General features: G+C 36.4%; 1 protein-coding gene across 4 annotated transcripts in view; it reads left to right on the forward strand.

Annotated features, from left to right (window-relative positions):
- DOCK4 (dedicator of cytokinesis 4) overlaps positions 1–17,729 on the forward strand; it is a 223,314-nt gene that overhangs the window by 87,060 nt on the left and 118,525 nt on the right. For all 4 annotated transcript variants that reach the window (XM_039726790.1, XM_039726792.1, XM_039726791.1 and 1 more), the window contains exons 6-8: positions 660–808; positions 2,161–2,245; positions 3,971–4,122. In XM_039726790.1, the coding sequence (XP_039582724.1) occupies positions 660–808; positions 2,161–2,245; positions 3,971–4,122 (386 nt within the window). The remainder of the gene's footprint in view (positions 1–659; positions 809–2,160; positions 2,246–3,970; positions 4,123–17,729) is intronic.

The raw sequence follows: 17,729 nt of genomic DNA on the forward strand, positions 1-17,729 counted from the left end.
GGAGGATGTGGTTTCAAAGCAGTCATAGTCACATAATTTCTCCTACTTCACAGTTAGATGAAGAACTGTCTGGACAAGATTGTCTTTGTGATACTATTTATTTATGATTAGGTGGTAGTGTGTAAAATTATATCAATGCAAGGTAATTAATTCTGTGTTAAATTAACACTGTGGTTCAGAGGTTGAATGCTCAGAACTACTATCCCTTTTTTCTATCCCTTTTGTGTATGAGTTCAAATAGTCTTGAAATAGAGATGATATATTCAGTTTGGATGAGACAACAGCACAGAATGACCATAGTCTTGGAATAAAACAATGGTGTGTTGTGAAGCACATGAACATTTTTGTTGTTGACATTTTGTCATACCTGTCATGTACATTAGATTAGGTTAGTGTGAGAGAGGCACAAGGAGCTGGACTGGAATATTGGGATGGTTGTGGTGCACAAGCAAGGTCTGTGGCAAGATCTGAAATTATTTTACATGCACACACATGCAGGTAAAATGGTCATGGTGTGATGGGGAATAAAAGACTAAGTAAGGAGAAAAAGGGGTTTTCCTAATTTCCTCATCATGTATGTATTCATTAGGATTATCAGTCTATAAGCTGATGTCCTGATTATCAGGTGATGCAGAGGCAATCATATTTTTATCCCACAGAGGAATGAGGGGGATCTCTTTCACCGGCTGTGGCACATAATGAACGAAATCCTGGACCTGCGGAGGCAGGTCCTTGTTGGCCACCTCACCCACGATCGGATGAAGGACGTCAAGAGGCACATCACTGCTCGGCTGGACTGGGGCAACGAGTGAGTGGATGGAAATAAACCCGTTGTAGTAAAACCGGTTCTTTAGGCTGATTGTAGAATGTTGAAATAAAGAAAAAATTTCTAACAAGTTTGTTGTTTTCCAATGGACTTTCTCCTTCATTGTTTTTCTGTCTACTATGCTTTAACAGTGAAAAGTGGCTTATTGTTTCATTCTGCTTTTTTATATCAGTGTAATTTACATAGCTGTAGTACTATCTATAAGATAGTACTTATTCCAGTTGCACTGGAATATTTGAAGCAGCATCTTGCATCTTTTTAAAACATGATTCCTGAATGATGTATTTAGCAGAATTTTGTTTTCTAACTGAAACTATGTTGATTGACATTCCTTCTTTTTTAACTTGGTCACACAATTTAGTTCCTACTTGGGCATCTCTAACATCCAGCTACTGCGCATCTTTCTTTAATCTGCATAACTGAAATGAGCTTACACAAATTATATTATCTTACTCTTTTTTTTAAGCAAGAAAATGGTTAAAACACTGTCTGGCTTTTAGATGCTGTTTCCAAAGTCTCTTCTTTAGCATATATTTATGCAGTTAAATGCTAACTAAAGGAAGCAATATTCAGTAGTAGAATTAACTGAATTTCCAGGGTTTCTACATCTGTCTAAAAGCATAAATACCTAACAGAGTGAAAGGGTTGTGACTAAATGTGTATGATTACCTGTCTGCTTAGAATTTTGCAGTAATTGAAAGGAATTAATTCTGAAGGTTTTTGACATGGAGAGTTCCTGCTCTTTAAAACATATTTTTAAAAAACTTAATAATCTTTTGAATTTTCCTAAATTCAGCATAATTACCTTCGTGTCCTTATGCATCCTTAAACATTATTACTTGCTGCTGTGCTGGAAATAAATTTTATTCCTGTTGATTCAAGCTCATTTCCTTATTTTGTTCAGGGGATACAGGCAAGCATCTTTGATACCATGCACTCCAAACTGAAAATAAGCTGATGTTTTGGCATCTGATGGATTTTCTTTTTATCTTCCTTTCCATGGTTGTTATTCAAATTGACAGTACTAGTGCAGTCACACTGAAATGTTCACAATAGTACAAAGGACAATGCCCATTGCACATTGTCCACTCTGTGAAACAAATTTAAAAATTGTGGGAAAACCATTCTATTAATGTTGCAAAGTGGAGAAAGGGAATGAGTCAAATGTGAATGGTGGTTATAGCCAAAATACATCAAAATAAAACCAAAGTCAACTAATTCTAGAGTACCAATTAGCGGCCATTGTTTATTGGAATAAACAACAAACACATGCAGAGCTGATTTGTTGCTTTTGAAAGTAGAAGCTACTTACTGTTATTCCATTTCTCATACAGACAACTGGGACTTGACTTAGTTCCAAGAAAAGAATATGCTATGGTGGATCCTGAAGAGATCAGCATTACAGAACTCTACAGGCTGGTAGGTGAATGTAATGTTTGGTACTTTTGCTATCGAATTATGTACTGATAGTTTGATGGCCAGTCTTCTATTTAAGCAAAAGTACCTTTTTAGAGCCAATAAATTGGCATTCCGTAGTGTAATGAGTTTTACTATAAGGAAAGATTTTTTTTGAACAGCTATGTCATCTCTACATCTGTATGCAATTCTTTGATTTGTTATCAAATTTGTCTGTGCACACATGCTTAGCTTAAATGTTATTTGTTAAAAGTTTTGTTTTCTGAATACCTTTAAAATTATGTTAATATGAATTTAATAATCAATAAAAGCTTATGGGACTCTTTATCATTAGAGCTTTACCTGGCTTATGAGCCTGTCTGGATAAGCTTTGTGGAAATATAATAATGGTATAATATTGTCACAATTAATCACACTGGGCTCTTGGTACTTTCTAATATATTAATGTAAATAGCAGTTAAATTGCATAAGAAAGATTTCCTTTGGGTGTAAAAGCCCATCTTGATCTACTAAAACCAGCACTGATATTTCTTATTCTGATTAAATCTCCAGGGAGGTCTAAGAAAACTTGCCAATTCATTTACATCGGCTTTGGCTCGTGTTTAAGTACTGCAGCTGTTACAGATACAGTTCTGAGCTTTGTGTGCTTAGACTAAGCTTGTATTTAAGCTGAATTTTATTTATTATAACTTTTGTATTTAAGTACAAACCCCCCAAAAACATCATTGCTACAAATTTTTGTGGATCTGAAATAATTATGTATTTTTGTAATAACTTTAAGTTGTATTTTACTTGTATTGTTGACTTGTGGTGTCAAGCCTAATAGTAAATTCTTTGTGCTAGAATCAGTATACCTTTGAGTAATTTCAAAGTGATATGTAATATTATGGAATCCTGTTGAAGCACTAGATGATACAATGAAGAACCATTAATCATAAGAAGAAATATACAGAGGGAAAATAACCCAGAAAACTAATAATGGCACTGATGGAGTGTACTTTGAAAAATAAAAGGGGGAAAATAACCTCAGTATGAAGACTGTGTAGCTTAGAAAGATTGCTGTTTAAAATTATTTTTATTACAATGTAAGAGAGGGGTATTACAACTTCATCTTGTCCTTCTCTTAATGGGTGACTAAAATGCAGAAGGTATAAACTGTGACATCAAAGCAAGGCAATTTATTAGCTTGTGTAAAGCAGTTTGCCAGAGATCATAAAATGCAGATATGATTGCTTTACGCCAGTTTAAAATACTGGTATTTAGTCTTCTGCAAAAGCATTTTTTAATGTGTTTGAATACTGGACTATCAGATCATTAACTGTTTAAACCAGCTAAGAAATGCTATGTTATAGCACAAAGCTTTAAAGTGGCTCCACACTTTCAGAGTAAAAAATTGTTTAAACCAGCTAAGAAATGCTATGTTGTTATAGCACAAAGCTTTAAAGTGGCTCCACACTTTCAGAGTAAAAAAACACCAACTTCTAGAGATTACTGTTTTTCACCTAGAGATAACTATGATGAAGCGTAACACTGGGAAAGTAAATTCCCTATGTTTTCTTTCTCAGATGCAAAAGAAAAAAAAAAGAGAAAAAAATACTAGTATTAAATTGAAAAAAAAAATACTAATTTGGAATAAGAAAGTAGTTCCTCATTACATATTTTACCTCTTCTTGTTTTGAGAATTTTGTAATTGACTCAAACTGGTCACTGTTTTTGTGGTGTTTTTAGATGGAACATCGCCATCGAAAAAAAGACACACCAGTACCAGCTAGCAGCCACCATCTCTTTGTTCAGATGAAGAGTTTAATGTGCTCCAATCTGGGAGAGGAACTGGAAGTAATCTTTTCACTCTTTGATAGTAAAGAAAATCGACCCATCAGGTACCATAGGATTTCAATTTAAATACTGATTTTACAAAAGTTTTACAATAAATACTGTATCTTTTGATACAGGTAACAAATTCCACATTTAGAAATAAGGGCATGGTGTTTTTCTTTCATGAGAATATTTTGCTTCCTTCTGAAATTCAGTTGTTATGTGTAATGGTTTGTAGTGTCATGTAAGGTTTACAAAAATGTATGCATCTGTCTTGTTTATTTATTTCAACTGCCTTTTTTTTAATAGAAGTATATATACATGTATGTGTACAGAATGGTCATTTTTCGGTATCCCTATTTTCATCTCTCCTAATCACCTAATCAGTGTTCATTCAAGACTTTGAACTTTTGCTTTCTCTGTAATATTTATAAGAGAAATTCTCCTTGGTACATGAGGTTGGAGGGCTGTCCTTAGTCAGTGACTTAAGCATATTTTTCATAAAAGGAGCCTTTGCTGGTTCTTCAGTGAAACTGTCAAAATCATTCTGTCCTAGAGTTTAAATTCTGTTGGAGACCTGATAAACTTTGATTTTTAAAATGTTCAGTAGCTACTTCTATTTTCAGAATGCACATGGGAGTGATGAGTAGTGAAACCACTGTGCATTTAATAAATATGAGCACAGGAGGAGAGTACAGTTAGTGCAAGAGCTCAGTAAGTTCTGTTTGAGGAATACGCCAGGAAGTCTGAGCCATTAAATATCTGTGCAGTGGTGATGGGTGTGGTGGGTTGACTCTGGCCTCCAGCCAGCCACGGTCACCCTGTCACTCCCCTCCTCATCTGGATAGGGGACAGAAAATAGAACAAAAGGCTCACAGGTCAAGATAAGGACAGGGAGAGATCATTCACCAATTACCGTCATAGATAAAACAGACCTGACATGGGGAAAATTAATTTATTACCAATCGTGTCACAGTAGGATAATGAGAAATAAACCCAAAACTTCAAACATCTTCCTTCCCACTTCTCCCTTCTTCCTGTGCTCAGCTTCATTCCTGATTTTCTCTCCTTTGTCCACCCTGGCAGTACAGGGGACTAGAAATTGGACCTGTGGTCAGTTGGTCAAACACTGTCTCTGCCACTCCCTCCTCCTCCAGGGGAGGACTCCTCACTCTTCCTCTGCTGCAGCCTGGAGGGCCCTCCCACAGGAGGCAGTTTGCTGTGAACTTCTCCAGCCTGAATCCTTTCCACAGCTATTGTCTTAAATATGGCAATAAGAATTTGGGGAGCTATATGGAAGTTGGGCTGAATTCAATAAAATTATGTCTGTGCTTTGCAGTGCAGGCAAAATAAGTAACCAGTACTTTGAAAGAAGAGTATATTGAGTACATTAACTTTTATGGTTAGTGAGATCATGTATACACAGCTAGTGTTGCAGTGTTAGCTGTTAAATACTGACATTTCATTCTGGCCTGCGCTTCAGACAGTCGTCACGAAAATTCAGTTTCCTGTAGTTTCTGAGAATTAAATGCGCATCAGGACATGTTGTTTGTGTTCACTCCAATGAATGCCACAGCAGGTGATAGATTTACAAGAGAGCTGCAGACTCTGACAGAAAACAATTTGGGGTGATATGGATTGCTGAAAACAAGGTCAAGGCAGTGGTGGTGGTGTGAAAGCAAATGGATTTGATTTCGTGTTACATGAAAGCACAAATTCTAGAGCTGTTTCTCACGTGCTTGCTGTGATCTGACCTTTAGCTATTGATTCCTGACTCCAGTGTCTGTTTTCAGCAGCTGTGAACTTCCTCATCCCATTACTGGCAAGCCTTGAAGAAATGTGTTCTTACAAATCCAAACTGCCTTCTACGGTATGGGGGGAATGACAGGATAAGCTTTGTGAAGGTAGTTTGCACCATCTGCAATTCAAACAAACATACCATACTGTAACACAAAAACCCCCAACAAACACAACAAAAAAACCGTCCCAAGAAGCAAACAGAGACTTCTCAACATACTGGAAAATCTAAACCAAAGAGAGCTTTCACAAGAACAAATTAAATGCGAGGTATATATCACAGAATGAACTCTGGAATGCAGAGTTGTCCAAGATGGATCCTTATAAGGTCTGTCTGGACTAGACGTGGAAGTGACTTAACCAGTTTGTTACAGACTTAAACCAAAGCTGGTTGGTTGTGGTGCACAACAGTATGGTACAATGTATATTTTTTATGCGATACAAGTGGGTGGGATATTCAGACATCTTTAGGCCCTTGCTGATGCATGCTTGACATGATCAATCTCCCTCAGAAGAATGCTGATGCATGAGAGGAGACAGTGTCCCCAGCCCCTGCAGTCCATGCCCTGCAATGATGCCAAAGCCTTTGGGCAGCAGTGGCGTTGAGGAGCTTGGATGCTCCAGCTCTTCTGCTCATTTCTAGCAGAAGTGCTGGCCAAAAGCTGTGTGTACTGTAGTACAGATCCTTACACCTTAGGATCTGTCAGAACCTAGTTGTGTCATTTGTCCATTGGTTTCCCAAGTCATGGTTTTTGGTCCTGTAGAATATTGCAATGAAAAGAACAGATGAAACTTGCTACTAGCACAGGTAAAGATAGAAGTATATGGCTCTAAATTACTTCAAATGTATTTCTCCAAACTATTGCTTATGTGATTAGAATTTTTTTACTTTATTTCTTTGGACTTTGCTACTTTATATGTTAAATATTGCAAGCACTGTATGTGTACCAAGCTTTCCTCAGGTGGATGATCCTGTTTATTTTAATGAGACTGTTTGAATGCATAATAGAGTGTTCATTGTTTACCTCACATAAATTGACATAAGTCAGCTCTGTAGCCTCCTAAAGAGTTCAGTTGGAGAGAGTAAAGAATTCAGATTTAATAATAGAATTTCTTAAAACTAACTTAGCTTCTTCTCAGGTGGACCTGTAAGATCTCTCTTTATCAACATATCTATCTCTAATAAATCTATTTTATTTTTTCTAACCTCAGGTATATGCAATTAAAATAGCAGCTCTAAAAGATTGTTGGAGGACTAGAAGCAACATTGTCTCTTTACTTCTATAATTGATTGGATATATTTTTCCACAGCTTTTTTTAAAATTGGTTTTATGCTATCAGAATCACACATTCAACTGTTGGAGCAGCAATATTTGTTCAAGTGTCACAGTAAACAGAATAGCAATTGTAGATACTGAGGTGAGGAAAGTCTCTCTAATAAGGAATGGTATTTCCAGTCCAGACTAGTGCTATAAAAAACCCTGTGGAAAAGTCCATGCCTTTGAAAGTAAGGTAAAAGGAAGGTACTTCATAATGTAGGGAATGTGCGGTTTCATAGCTGAGCTTTGTATTATAGCACAAGAATAGGATTATCCCTAACCCATTTTAAACTATAGTTTTCTTGTGCAATATTAAGAAATTATCAGACTTAGAAAATATCCACTTCCAGCAATGAAAGATAGTGCAACTTTTTCTTGTTGTACAGTTATAGATTCTGTGAAAAAAATCATACTGTACTAACTGAGGTAAACCAAGGTATGAGGAGAAAGCACAGTGTATTAACAGCTCTTGCATTGGCTTAGTGGGACCACAGTTGAGTGTGTAATAAGGAAATATAGTATCATTACATGCTAAGAGCAGATTAAAAGACTACAGATGTATAAAATAGAAAAAAACTAAATATCAAATAGAAAGTTATGTGCCTGAATGTCAGCAAAAAATTTCTCTAATTCTTGTGATCCATATGTTTTGCCACAGGAACTACATTTAGTAATTATACTTTGCAGAAGTGGATTCAATATGATGCAATGTAGATTCTGTTTGTCTGTGTAGAGACAAGCAGATGAGGACAAGCAGATGAGGAGAAGAAGAACAGTAGTAATTTTAATTCCTTCTACATTTTATAAAATATCTTAATGTAAATTGCTGTGGATTAAGAGACAGTTCAGATTCTCTGGCAGATAGGAAGTGTAAGTTTGAATATTCAAAGGCAGTGTGAGAAATTGGACATGGGTCTTTTTTTCTCTTAAAGAAAAAAAACCACACCTACTAATATAAATCTATTCTTCAATTACATTGCACTCTTGTTCCTCTTTATTTAAAAATAAATTTTGGAAAAACCCCAAAGCGCTCTACATTTAAATTCACAATCTGCTCCTCTTCATCATCTTTTGTTTCTCTGAGTAGTTGTGCCTCACTAGACATGAATTAGTGCTGAAATGAATTACAAGTATGTCTTAAGGTGGATGGCAGGGGGAAGAGCAGACTACCAGCATCACCTCTGGAATCTGTGTAGATGGATGTATCTTTCTGCAGTCACAAGTAAGATGCCAAGATTAAGATAGACCAATTCTTTCCTTTTTATCTGATTCCAGAAGGTTTCATGATGAATCAATGGACTTTAGGATTGGAATCCAGATTCAAAGACATCTAAGCTTAAGATCTTTGTGTGAATTGTACCTCCAGTAACTAGTTGCTAGTTATAGTCAGCAAAACCCAGAAAGCAATTCAGCTGGTGAAATGTCTGCATCTGCTTTAGGACATTTTGGATAGCTCCTTAGGATCCATGGTGGTATTGATTAAGGAGCTGCTCAGTGTACCCTGAAGTAATTTTGATCTGAATCTATCCTATTTCTTTTTTGTTTTCTGTTTCACTGTTTTAGATCTCAGTAAAGTTTGAGGCTTCAAGTTCAAAAAGAGTTGATATTGAAATCATACAGAATATAAATTCTCAATATTAGTTATCTGAGTTTTTGACAGCAGCCCTTAAGAGTGCGATCTATAGGAAAAACCACACTGAATTTCTTCTTAAATATTTGCAAAGGATTTAGGGTCCTCAGATCAAAAATAACTGATAAATATATATATGTACAAATTTACTGTTTCTCTCTATGTGTTGAGGGTTTTTTTAAAGTTTAAATAGAACAGATATGTTGTGGTAGTCAATGTATACGGTTAAGGAATATTCACCTAATTAAACATAAACATTGGTGCTCTCATTGTGGGGCCTACCAGTGCATTTTTAGGATAGCACCTTTTAAAATAAGTAAAGAGATGGAAACTAAAGCCATAAAATCATTTAACAGTTATTCTGGTTTTGATAATGTGTCTTAATAGTCCTTTAGTGTTTTGAATACATCATCATTAGATGATCTTTAAGGTGTGCTGCAATCCAAACCATTCTCTGTTTCTATGAATAAAAGAAAAATTAAGTATATTTATAGCTAGACTACTCTCAAACATTTTTTTCATCTTTAACAGCATGTATAAATGCTCATAATTTTTCCAACATGTACAGAGAATTAGATAATAGGCTCTTCATGAGATGTGAAAAACTGATTTTGAAAGGCATTAGCAACTTCCCCAGAGCAGAAATCTGGTATCAGATAGTGACCAAAAAAATCAGTGATGCTTCACGGTTTTTTATTTTCAGACTTCTATCTAAAGATTTCTCTGGATTGGTAAGGGCTGTTATGCCTCACTTACACCCAAGTTAGTGAGATCAGCACCCACTTTGGGCAATAGGAATGGTTTTCTATCAACTTTACTAATCTAGAAGTAAATACTCTTTTTGGATAATTTTCCATTGTTTGGGACAGGATGAGATTGTACTTTTCTACAGACTGTTCTTTTGTTGCTGGAAATTGCTGTTAAAAATAACTGTTTCTAAATATGTTGACATCCACAATAATGGCAGTCCTGTTGTATTGAGTTTGGGGTAATAATAAAGTACAGGTTTATCTATGAATTTTTTCTTGGTGTTAATAAACAATAATAATAAATATTATTTTCCAGACTGTTCATATATTAAAATAATTATCTAATGTGTACCATCTCACTCTAAAAGGCTTTTTTTGAATGTGAATATTCTACTTCTATGGAAGCACAAAAACTGTCAGTATTTAAGTCAAGTGGTTAAATCTGAGTCATGACATGCTTATGCTTATTAAGGCTACAGTTGTAAGTCATTCATTTTCTACTTAATTGGTGCATGCTAATTTCACTTGATCTGTATGCATATGTATATATTCATATTTTCTGGCTAAACTAGCTGCTAGGAATAATTTTTGCTATTGCTTAAATTAACAATAAACAGCTGAAGTCAGCCTCTGGTGGTTCCTAGAGTTTTCCCTGGTGTGTTTTTGTATCATGTTCTATTTGTCTCCCCTTCCTTCTTCTTTGCAGTTTTCTTTCCTAGAACAGTAATAGCCCCTGAGTGGGGTAGAGCAAGTTGTGAGTGGCACTGCTTTAACGTGATACAACCATATGGCTTGTTCCAGTAAAATTCTTTGGTTTATGTGCTGTTATGTCTTCTAACCATATGTTTCTGTTCCTCTTTTATTTCTGTTAAGGTCAGAAGCCCAGTTTGTGTGTTCCTTGGGTATTTTTGGTTCTTTAAGAAAGTAAAATACTATAATGATGACACTTAAATTTTAGAACTAATTTCACTAGTATAGAATCCTAAAGGAAGCATTTCAGCATATGCAGTTGTAGAGAGGTGCTGTTACTCTAGTTGGAAATTGAAAGAGGTCCTGGTCACATCTCATGACATTTGTTTGTATTTTAGTTCAGTCTTTTTTTTTCTGACCACTGCTGAGCTTTTACTGTTCCTAAAGCTTATACTTGTTCCTAAAGTATATGAGCTCAAACATACCCTGTCTGGATCTGTACTGGTACTTCATGTTGTTAAAGAAATCCTTTTATAAAAGCTGTTCTGGAATCTGGCATGTTGCACAAATGTTTGAGAAAAGCAAAATCAGAAGGATTTACCAATTTGGTGTAGAGCCTTGAAGATTTGTTTTTATATAATCTAATTTTGTTGTCAGGAAATCAACAGTTTGAAAGTCTAAGACTGCTGTTTACTTATGCAAGGAGTGCCAGCCAGTAGGAGTGGGTTTGTAGAGCAGCAGTTCATGCTAGACCCAATGCTAACATGCAAATGTTTTAAGGATTTTACTGTGGACTAAATCTGTGGTTGTGTGGACTGAGTGGCAGCAGCATATGTTCTAGTTTGGACTCATAGCTGTAGCTTGTGAAACAAAATGTGGAGATGATTAGAAGATTGTCTTCAAAAGCACCTAATTCAACTTGGTCATGTAGATCATAAAATAGTGCATGTAAGATGGATATTACAGGATCATAGCTTGAATGGGGGAAGGTTCTGTAAAACAGAGTAATTCAGCTGTGCTTAGGGACTTAATTGTTTCTATTACAATCATATTGCAAAAACAATTTTAGAGTTCAAAGGGATTATACAGCCCTGAGTGCAATTGATTTAATGTGAGAAACAATAGGTGAGAGGCCATTGTTACAGCTCCAAAGGAAAACTGGAAATGAGTTTGCCACATTTCAGCACACTACAACAGTCCTGTGTTCTGATGTTCTTTATTAGCTGCTTTATAAATCAGTTGTAGTGTGTGGGGTTTTTTTTTGTAGTGTGTGAGGTTTTAGAAATTTTTCTATTCCTTGGAATATGAAGGTGACTATAGAGTCCCAGCATTTAGAGTATGAGTGTGGTGATGATTGTTTGCTTTGGGGATATCTTTTACCCAAACAGAAGGTAGTGAAACAAACTTTCTTTCAGCAGTAAGATCACACTTAAAAAGCCAATGATAAGTACTTAAAAGAGTTACACAGTTATAAATTTTGCAGTTGCACTTTTTCAGAGAAATAAAAGACAATGATGGCAGTCTGTGCTTTCTGTTCACATGCACTAATATCAGCTACTCAATACAGCATTTTTTTCAACAGTGATGACCTTAGTATAGCCAGGAGGCCCATTTACACTGGAGCTCTAGGAACACCAATCATTTAATCAAAAATATATTGATTTTTTTTCTTATCAGATCCTGGAAAGATCTCACTTATTAGCTTTTTAATAGAATCAGTTTAACAAGTGGCAAGGGACAAAATAAGAGCTTAACTGTTTTCTAGACAATGTACATTATTCACTGAGGCTGTGTTAATTTTATTTGTTGCTGTAAGAATATTCTGCTGCTCTAAAAAAACCAAAGCCATAAAGTCCAAGGAAAACATTTAATAGATGACTGTGTTCGAAAAATCAAGTTATCCCCATGCCCTCTGAAATTCCTACCTTTCCAATGCAGATGCCATAAGGCTGCATTAATATATTAAGCACATTACCATCTAGAGATCTTGCCTGGGCTTTTTTCAGGAGAATTTTGAAAACACCAGCAACACTGGGTAGTGTATTACAAAAAAGGGAATGGAAGGTGTTAAGGCTGCTGCCTACATTTGTTCAGTTCAGACTGTGGCCCCTGTTCTTGGCATTGATGTGTATGCGTAAAAATGCTGCATCATCTCCTGCTCACAGTCCTGCTTTGCTTTGCTGACCTTTACATTTATGTAGAGTTTGTGCTTCTGTCTTATGCCAACATACTGCTGCAGAAATTCTTAAATCTGTAATATGACCCATAGTTCTTCTGTAGCATTCTAAATCATGTTCTTGTTTTCCAAGTAACAGTTCTATTAGTGGGAAAATTTCAAGGCAGCACTTCAGTAAGATGGAGCCTGTTGAGATTTTCTTTCATTGATATCCACTTTGTGTCTGTGTCAATATGATAGGAACATCTTATCAGAAATGATTGATGCTTCTGGCCCCATCTGTGTGGGGAGCAGAGATAAGTTGGCATGCTAATCCTCCTTTTACTGTCACCTTGAACAACCTTGTTTGTTACTCTCATATTGCCCTCAAATGAGAAGAGATTCTTCAACAGCACAAAGAGAATAGGCTGTTTATACAAGGCCAGTGGAAGCAAACTGCATTTTTTTTGGTGAGCTTTTGATTATATCCTTAATGATTGTGTAAACTCCAGGCCATACCAAAGGATAAGATTACTCTTCCTTTGTTTTACACTCAATGTCACCTTTTAGTGACATCCACATCATCAATCTTTTTATCCCTTTCTTATTTCAATTTTGTTATTCATTTAATTCAATGAAATCAATTGCCAAAAGCTTAAATCCACATTAATTAGTCCAAATATTCACTACTTGGTGTTCTGGTTTTTAAAACAACATAACACAACTGTTTTTTCAACAGCTTCTGAAAAAACATACTGTCAATTTTCCCCCCGTATTCCAAAATAATGTTGAAAGGATTTTGGTATATTAGGAGAATCTTTAAAGACATATTTGGCAACCTCCATCAGCATCTTCAAACCTGAGAACTGCTTATCTCAAAGAACCCTACTTTTAGCCAGCACTCTTAAGTTTACTCAACTCACTATTATTGTTAACAACAGCAAGGAAGGGCTTGGATTCCCTTGAATCAAGCTAATAATACATTTTCTCTACTCTGAAGGTTCACTACTGACAACCCAAGATGTCTTTGTTCTAATATATCCCTATGATCTCTCTTGTACAGGAGCTCAAAGATTAAATATTATTTTAAGCACAGAAATAGGTTACACGTGACTTTCAGTATCTAGTTTACTTAGAATCAGTACTCCAGACATCAGCTCTCTAAATGCAGGAGACAGAAATAAATTCTTTGTTGCTTCTAAGTCATGTTGAACTCTAGACCACAACGGAGATGGAGGTTATATTTGTGAAGCTGTGGGGTGGGTACTCATTGCAAAGCTACAGAAGTTGATAAAAAGGTACAGTACCTTCAACCTTGACCCTCTGGCTCACAAAAAACATGCCACATGTTGTTGTGAGGGATAGTTCATTAATTATAGTCATTTAGAATTCCTGGGAAAGCAGACAGTGGCGGAATGTTGCATCATGGCAGTTACTAACTTTCAGAGGTGGAAGATGGAGAAGACTGTAAAAAAACATATTTCCATAAAGACCCAAATGACCCAGCTGTCTGTCTGGGCTGCCTGTATGTGGTACTCTACACGTAATCACAAAATCGTGGAATTGTTAAGCTAATAGGAAAGTCCAGAAGTCATCTGGTCTAACCACTCTAGAGCTGGTTCCCCAGAATCATGTCCAGATGGCTCTCAAGTATCTCCATGGATGGAGATTTCACAACCTCCCTTGTCAACCTGTGCCAGTGCTCAGACACCATCTGTCAGTAAAGAATTTGTTTCCTGGTGCTTTTTGGGAACTTCCTATGCTTCAGTTTATGTCCATTGCCTCACTGGAAACCACTGAACTTTGCTTGACTGTCCTCTTTGCACCCTCTCCTCAGATATATTCCAATTAATTAATAAGATCACCTCTGAGCTTTCTCTTCTCCAAGCTAAACAGTCCCAGCTGTCAGAGCATTTTATCCAGTCCCTTAATCATGTCCAAGTGTGGTATAACCAGTGCTGAGGAGAGAGGAAAAGGAAATAACTTCCCTTATCCTGCTGGCAATACTCTGTCTAATGCATCCCAGGATATCACTGTCCTCCTGTACTGCAAGGGCACATTTCTGGTTTATGTTTGACTTGGTGTCTGTGATGTGTGTGTCTGTTATTACTTTCCGTCTTCTTTTCTGACTCTTTCTTTATTTTATTCTGACATCAGAGGTGAAAACAAATTAGGTTTGGAAAATAATTATGAGGACACTTTAAATCCAGATTTGGAAATGATTTCAAATGGTGCAGTGTATCTCAAGTAAAAAAGGTGGAGAGAGATGGTGAAAAAATTTTTATTTATGAGCATACGTGCATGCACATTAGTTGGTATTAAGATTTTCTGCTTCTGCATATGGTTTCTTTTTCTGTATTTGATTGTTTGATATTTAAGTCTTGGTTGACGCAGCACCACATTGCATCTCTGAATGTCATGGAAATTCAGGGGCTCTATTAATAAATAACAGGATAAATCCTGCATAAAGACAGGAGCTTGTATCTAACATTATCTATGAGAATCAGTATCATTCTGGGGGGAAAAAAGTGTATGTGGTATTTTTGAGTTGTTTAAGGATATGTTTTAACTGTGCCTCAGCCATAATTATCTGGTACCAATAGCACAGAATTTCTGGGAGGTGTGAACTATGACTAAAGGCAGAGCTCAGACTGGACTTTGTTGTACTTTTTCAGCAATGTGAATTATTTATATTAGGAGCACAAAACAGGTGCTCCTAAAACTTTTAATCTATCATTAGATGATAATCTACCTATTTCCAATAAAATACTATTTTTAGTGTGTTTAAACCTTCATTTCATATTGTTCTTTGGAAATTATTGCTCCAATACCTCCACATTATCCATGGATGCTTTTTGTCTTGAGGTCCTCTTGGATCCTGACTTTTTCCACGCAGATGTGCCTGTTCAGTAGTGCAGGGATTTAAGATAAAGGAATTAACAGCATTTCTGATAAAGGGAGCAACCCATGGGAACCTGAACCATGAATTAGCTCAGGGCTACTTTTCTGTTACAGTATTTCCACAAAAGCATGATTGCACTCATAGTGGATCACAGCTTAGGGTAGTTTAGTGTTGTTTTCAATTTCCTGTGCTGTGTTCACAAAAATATCTAATCTTGCACAACATTAAAACTGTGCTACAGCGAATTACACAAAATCAATGAATATATACATTTATATATATGTATGTATGCCTCATGGATGCAGGAGAGATTAAGCATCTTGGTTTTTCTGGCCGACTCTTAAAGGAGTCCTCCATTCTAGTTTAGTCACTTACTGCTCTGTCACTTTGCTACTCCTTAGAAGCAAAAATTAAACAAAACCAGCCTAGCTTTATTTACATCCTGTGAATTCAAGAGTTAGTCCTAATTTTAGCAGGAAGGTTAAAACACCTCAAGGAAATGTAAAGGTCACTTTGATGAGAAAGCAGCCACTACTCTTGTACCAAAATTTTATGCATTTGGAATAAAAATCCCTCTTTAGATGGCTTACTTAGTATGTACGTTTCTGAATGTGGTTGCTATTTTTTTAAATTATGTCATCCTATATACTGATATATGTTTATATAAACACAATATATAGGCTGGCTTAATTATTTCTTTACTAGCTCTAAGATACATGGTAATTTGCCTGCTCTTGTAGGCAAGAATGTATTAGTACAGCTGTAATTTGGCTTACAAAAAGTACCTTAAAAAAGAAGCCTGAATTTCCAGAAACTTCAAAAGCTTTCCCTCAGAAAATGTGTATAATTTTTTTCCAGTTACTCATTGTGCACAGTAAAATTATTATGTGCAGAAATATAGTCAGGTCATATAGAGCCTGTTAGCCTTTTCTTGGGAGGAGTAGTGTAGTAGTAATAGTGGATACTAGATGTGGAGATATTTTGGAGTGGGAATTATCAGTAGAGATTGGCAAAAAGATTGTTTCTTGCTCCAAGTCAACCTAGAAAAGTGGAGGATGTGCCTCAATTGAATTCTGCTTCTTTGCTTGAGAATGCTGTCTTGAGCTGCCTGCTGTGGAGTTCCTCCAGAGGTGAGAGCATGGAAGCACCGGCCCAGTCAGTCAGTGTGCCCTGTTTAGTACATTGTCATTTGTTGTTTTACATGGCAAAACATTTGCTATAGCTATTATACTGACCTGTAATGTAATCAAGCACAGGAATTCAGCCTCTTAGGTATCCCATGGGTATTCAAGCTTGCATGTCTTTTCTATTCTTTTCCTAAGTCTGATTTCAGGTTTTGACCTGAAATCATATTTGGATTTAGAAACTTTTCACAGGAACAAAGCAGAGCCAATTAGAAATTTCAAAATCAGTGGGTTTGTATGTTACAAGTATTTCTACAGGTCTGTCCTGTTTCTCCTTTGTACTTATTAATATTTTATTTTCTTTTAGTTTTCAGATACTATACCGTCATTGAATGGATTTGATTGGAAGGGTACCAAAAAGATCATCTAGTTCCATCCTCCCTGCCATGGGCAGGGTTACCAATATCAGTAGCAAATATATATTTTATTACTCCCTCACAGTTGACCAATTCTACTCATAGCTCAGTTTTACATATTCATCAACAACAATAGTATAAGCAGATAGGATTCATCTAGTGGGAAGAAGATGTCTGAAAGGAATGTTTGTGACACCATTGTATCCTGCCAAATGTTTGGCTTTATGGTAGCCTCTCTAAGAAGATATTTTCTACAGATTAAGATTCACCTTCATTGCTGGGTATCTTGGTTTAGGACAATTTAAGGAGGTGTGCACTCTAAAATGAGTTACCTCCCCTTAGTTTTAACCAATCCCTTTCCACCAGTAAGGCAGAAAAAATAACAGTTTACTAAAAAGTGGAACAGCAACAGGCAAAACAAAACCCCAGTAAATAATCACTAGATACAAAATTGCTAAATCTCAAGAAGTGGGAATAAAGGGGGAATGAACCCAAACTGGCGAGGTACCTCCCCATCCTGAGATGGTGGCCCCCATTGCTGACCGTGTAGGGGCACAAAGGGAAAATGGCATCTGAGGCTTTCCAAGATGGTGCCCACCACAGGAATGCAATGATAGTTTGGGTTACCCACAACACCAGGAGATCAAAACGCTTCATCCTGCTTTGTAAGAGGTTCTCATAGTTTCAGTATTTCAGTTTCTGTTTTGTGCTGGTTTTGGCTGAAGTAGTGTTAATTTTCTTTACAGTAGCTGGTATTTTGGATTGGTTCTGAGGACAGTGCTGATAGCACAGAGATGGTTTAGCTATTCTGAACAGAACTTATACAAGGTTAAGTCCTTTTCTGCTCCTCACCCTGGCAGTGAGGAGGCTGGGGATGCACAAGGAGTTGG

Source organism: Passer montanus, unplaced genomic scaffold (assembly GCF_014805655.1).
Source record: "Passer montanus isolate IOZ18808 unplaced genomic scaffold, ASM1480565v1 scaffold6, whole genome shotgun sequence".
In the NCBI taxonomy this organism is placed as follows: domain Eukaryota; kingdom Metazoa; phylum Chordata; class Aves; order Passeriformes; family Passeridae; genus Passer; species Passer montanus.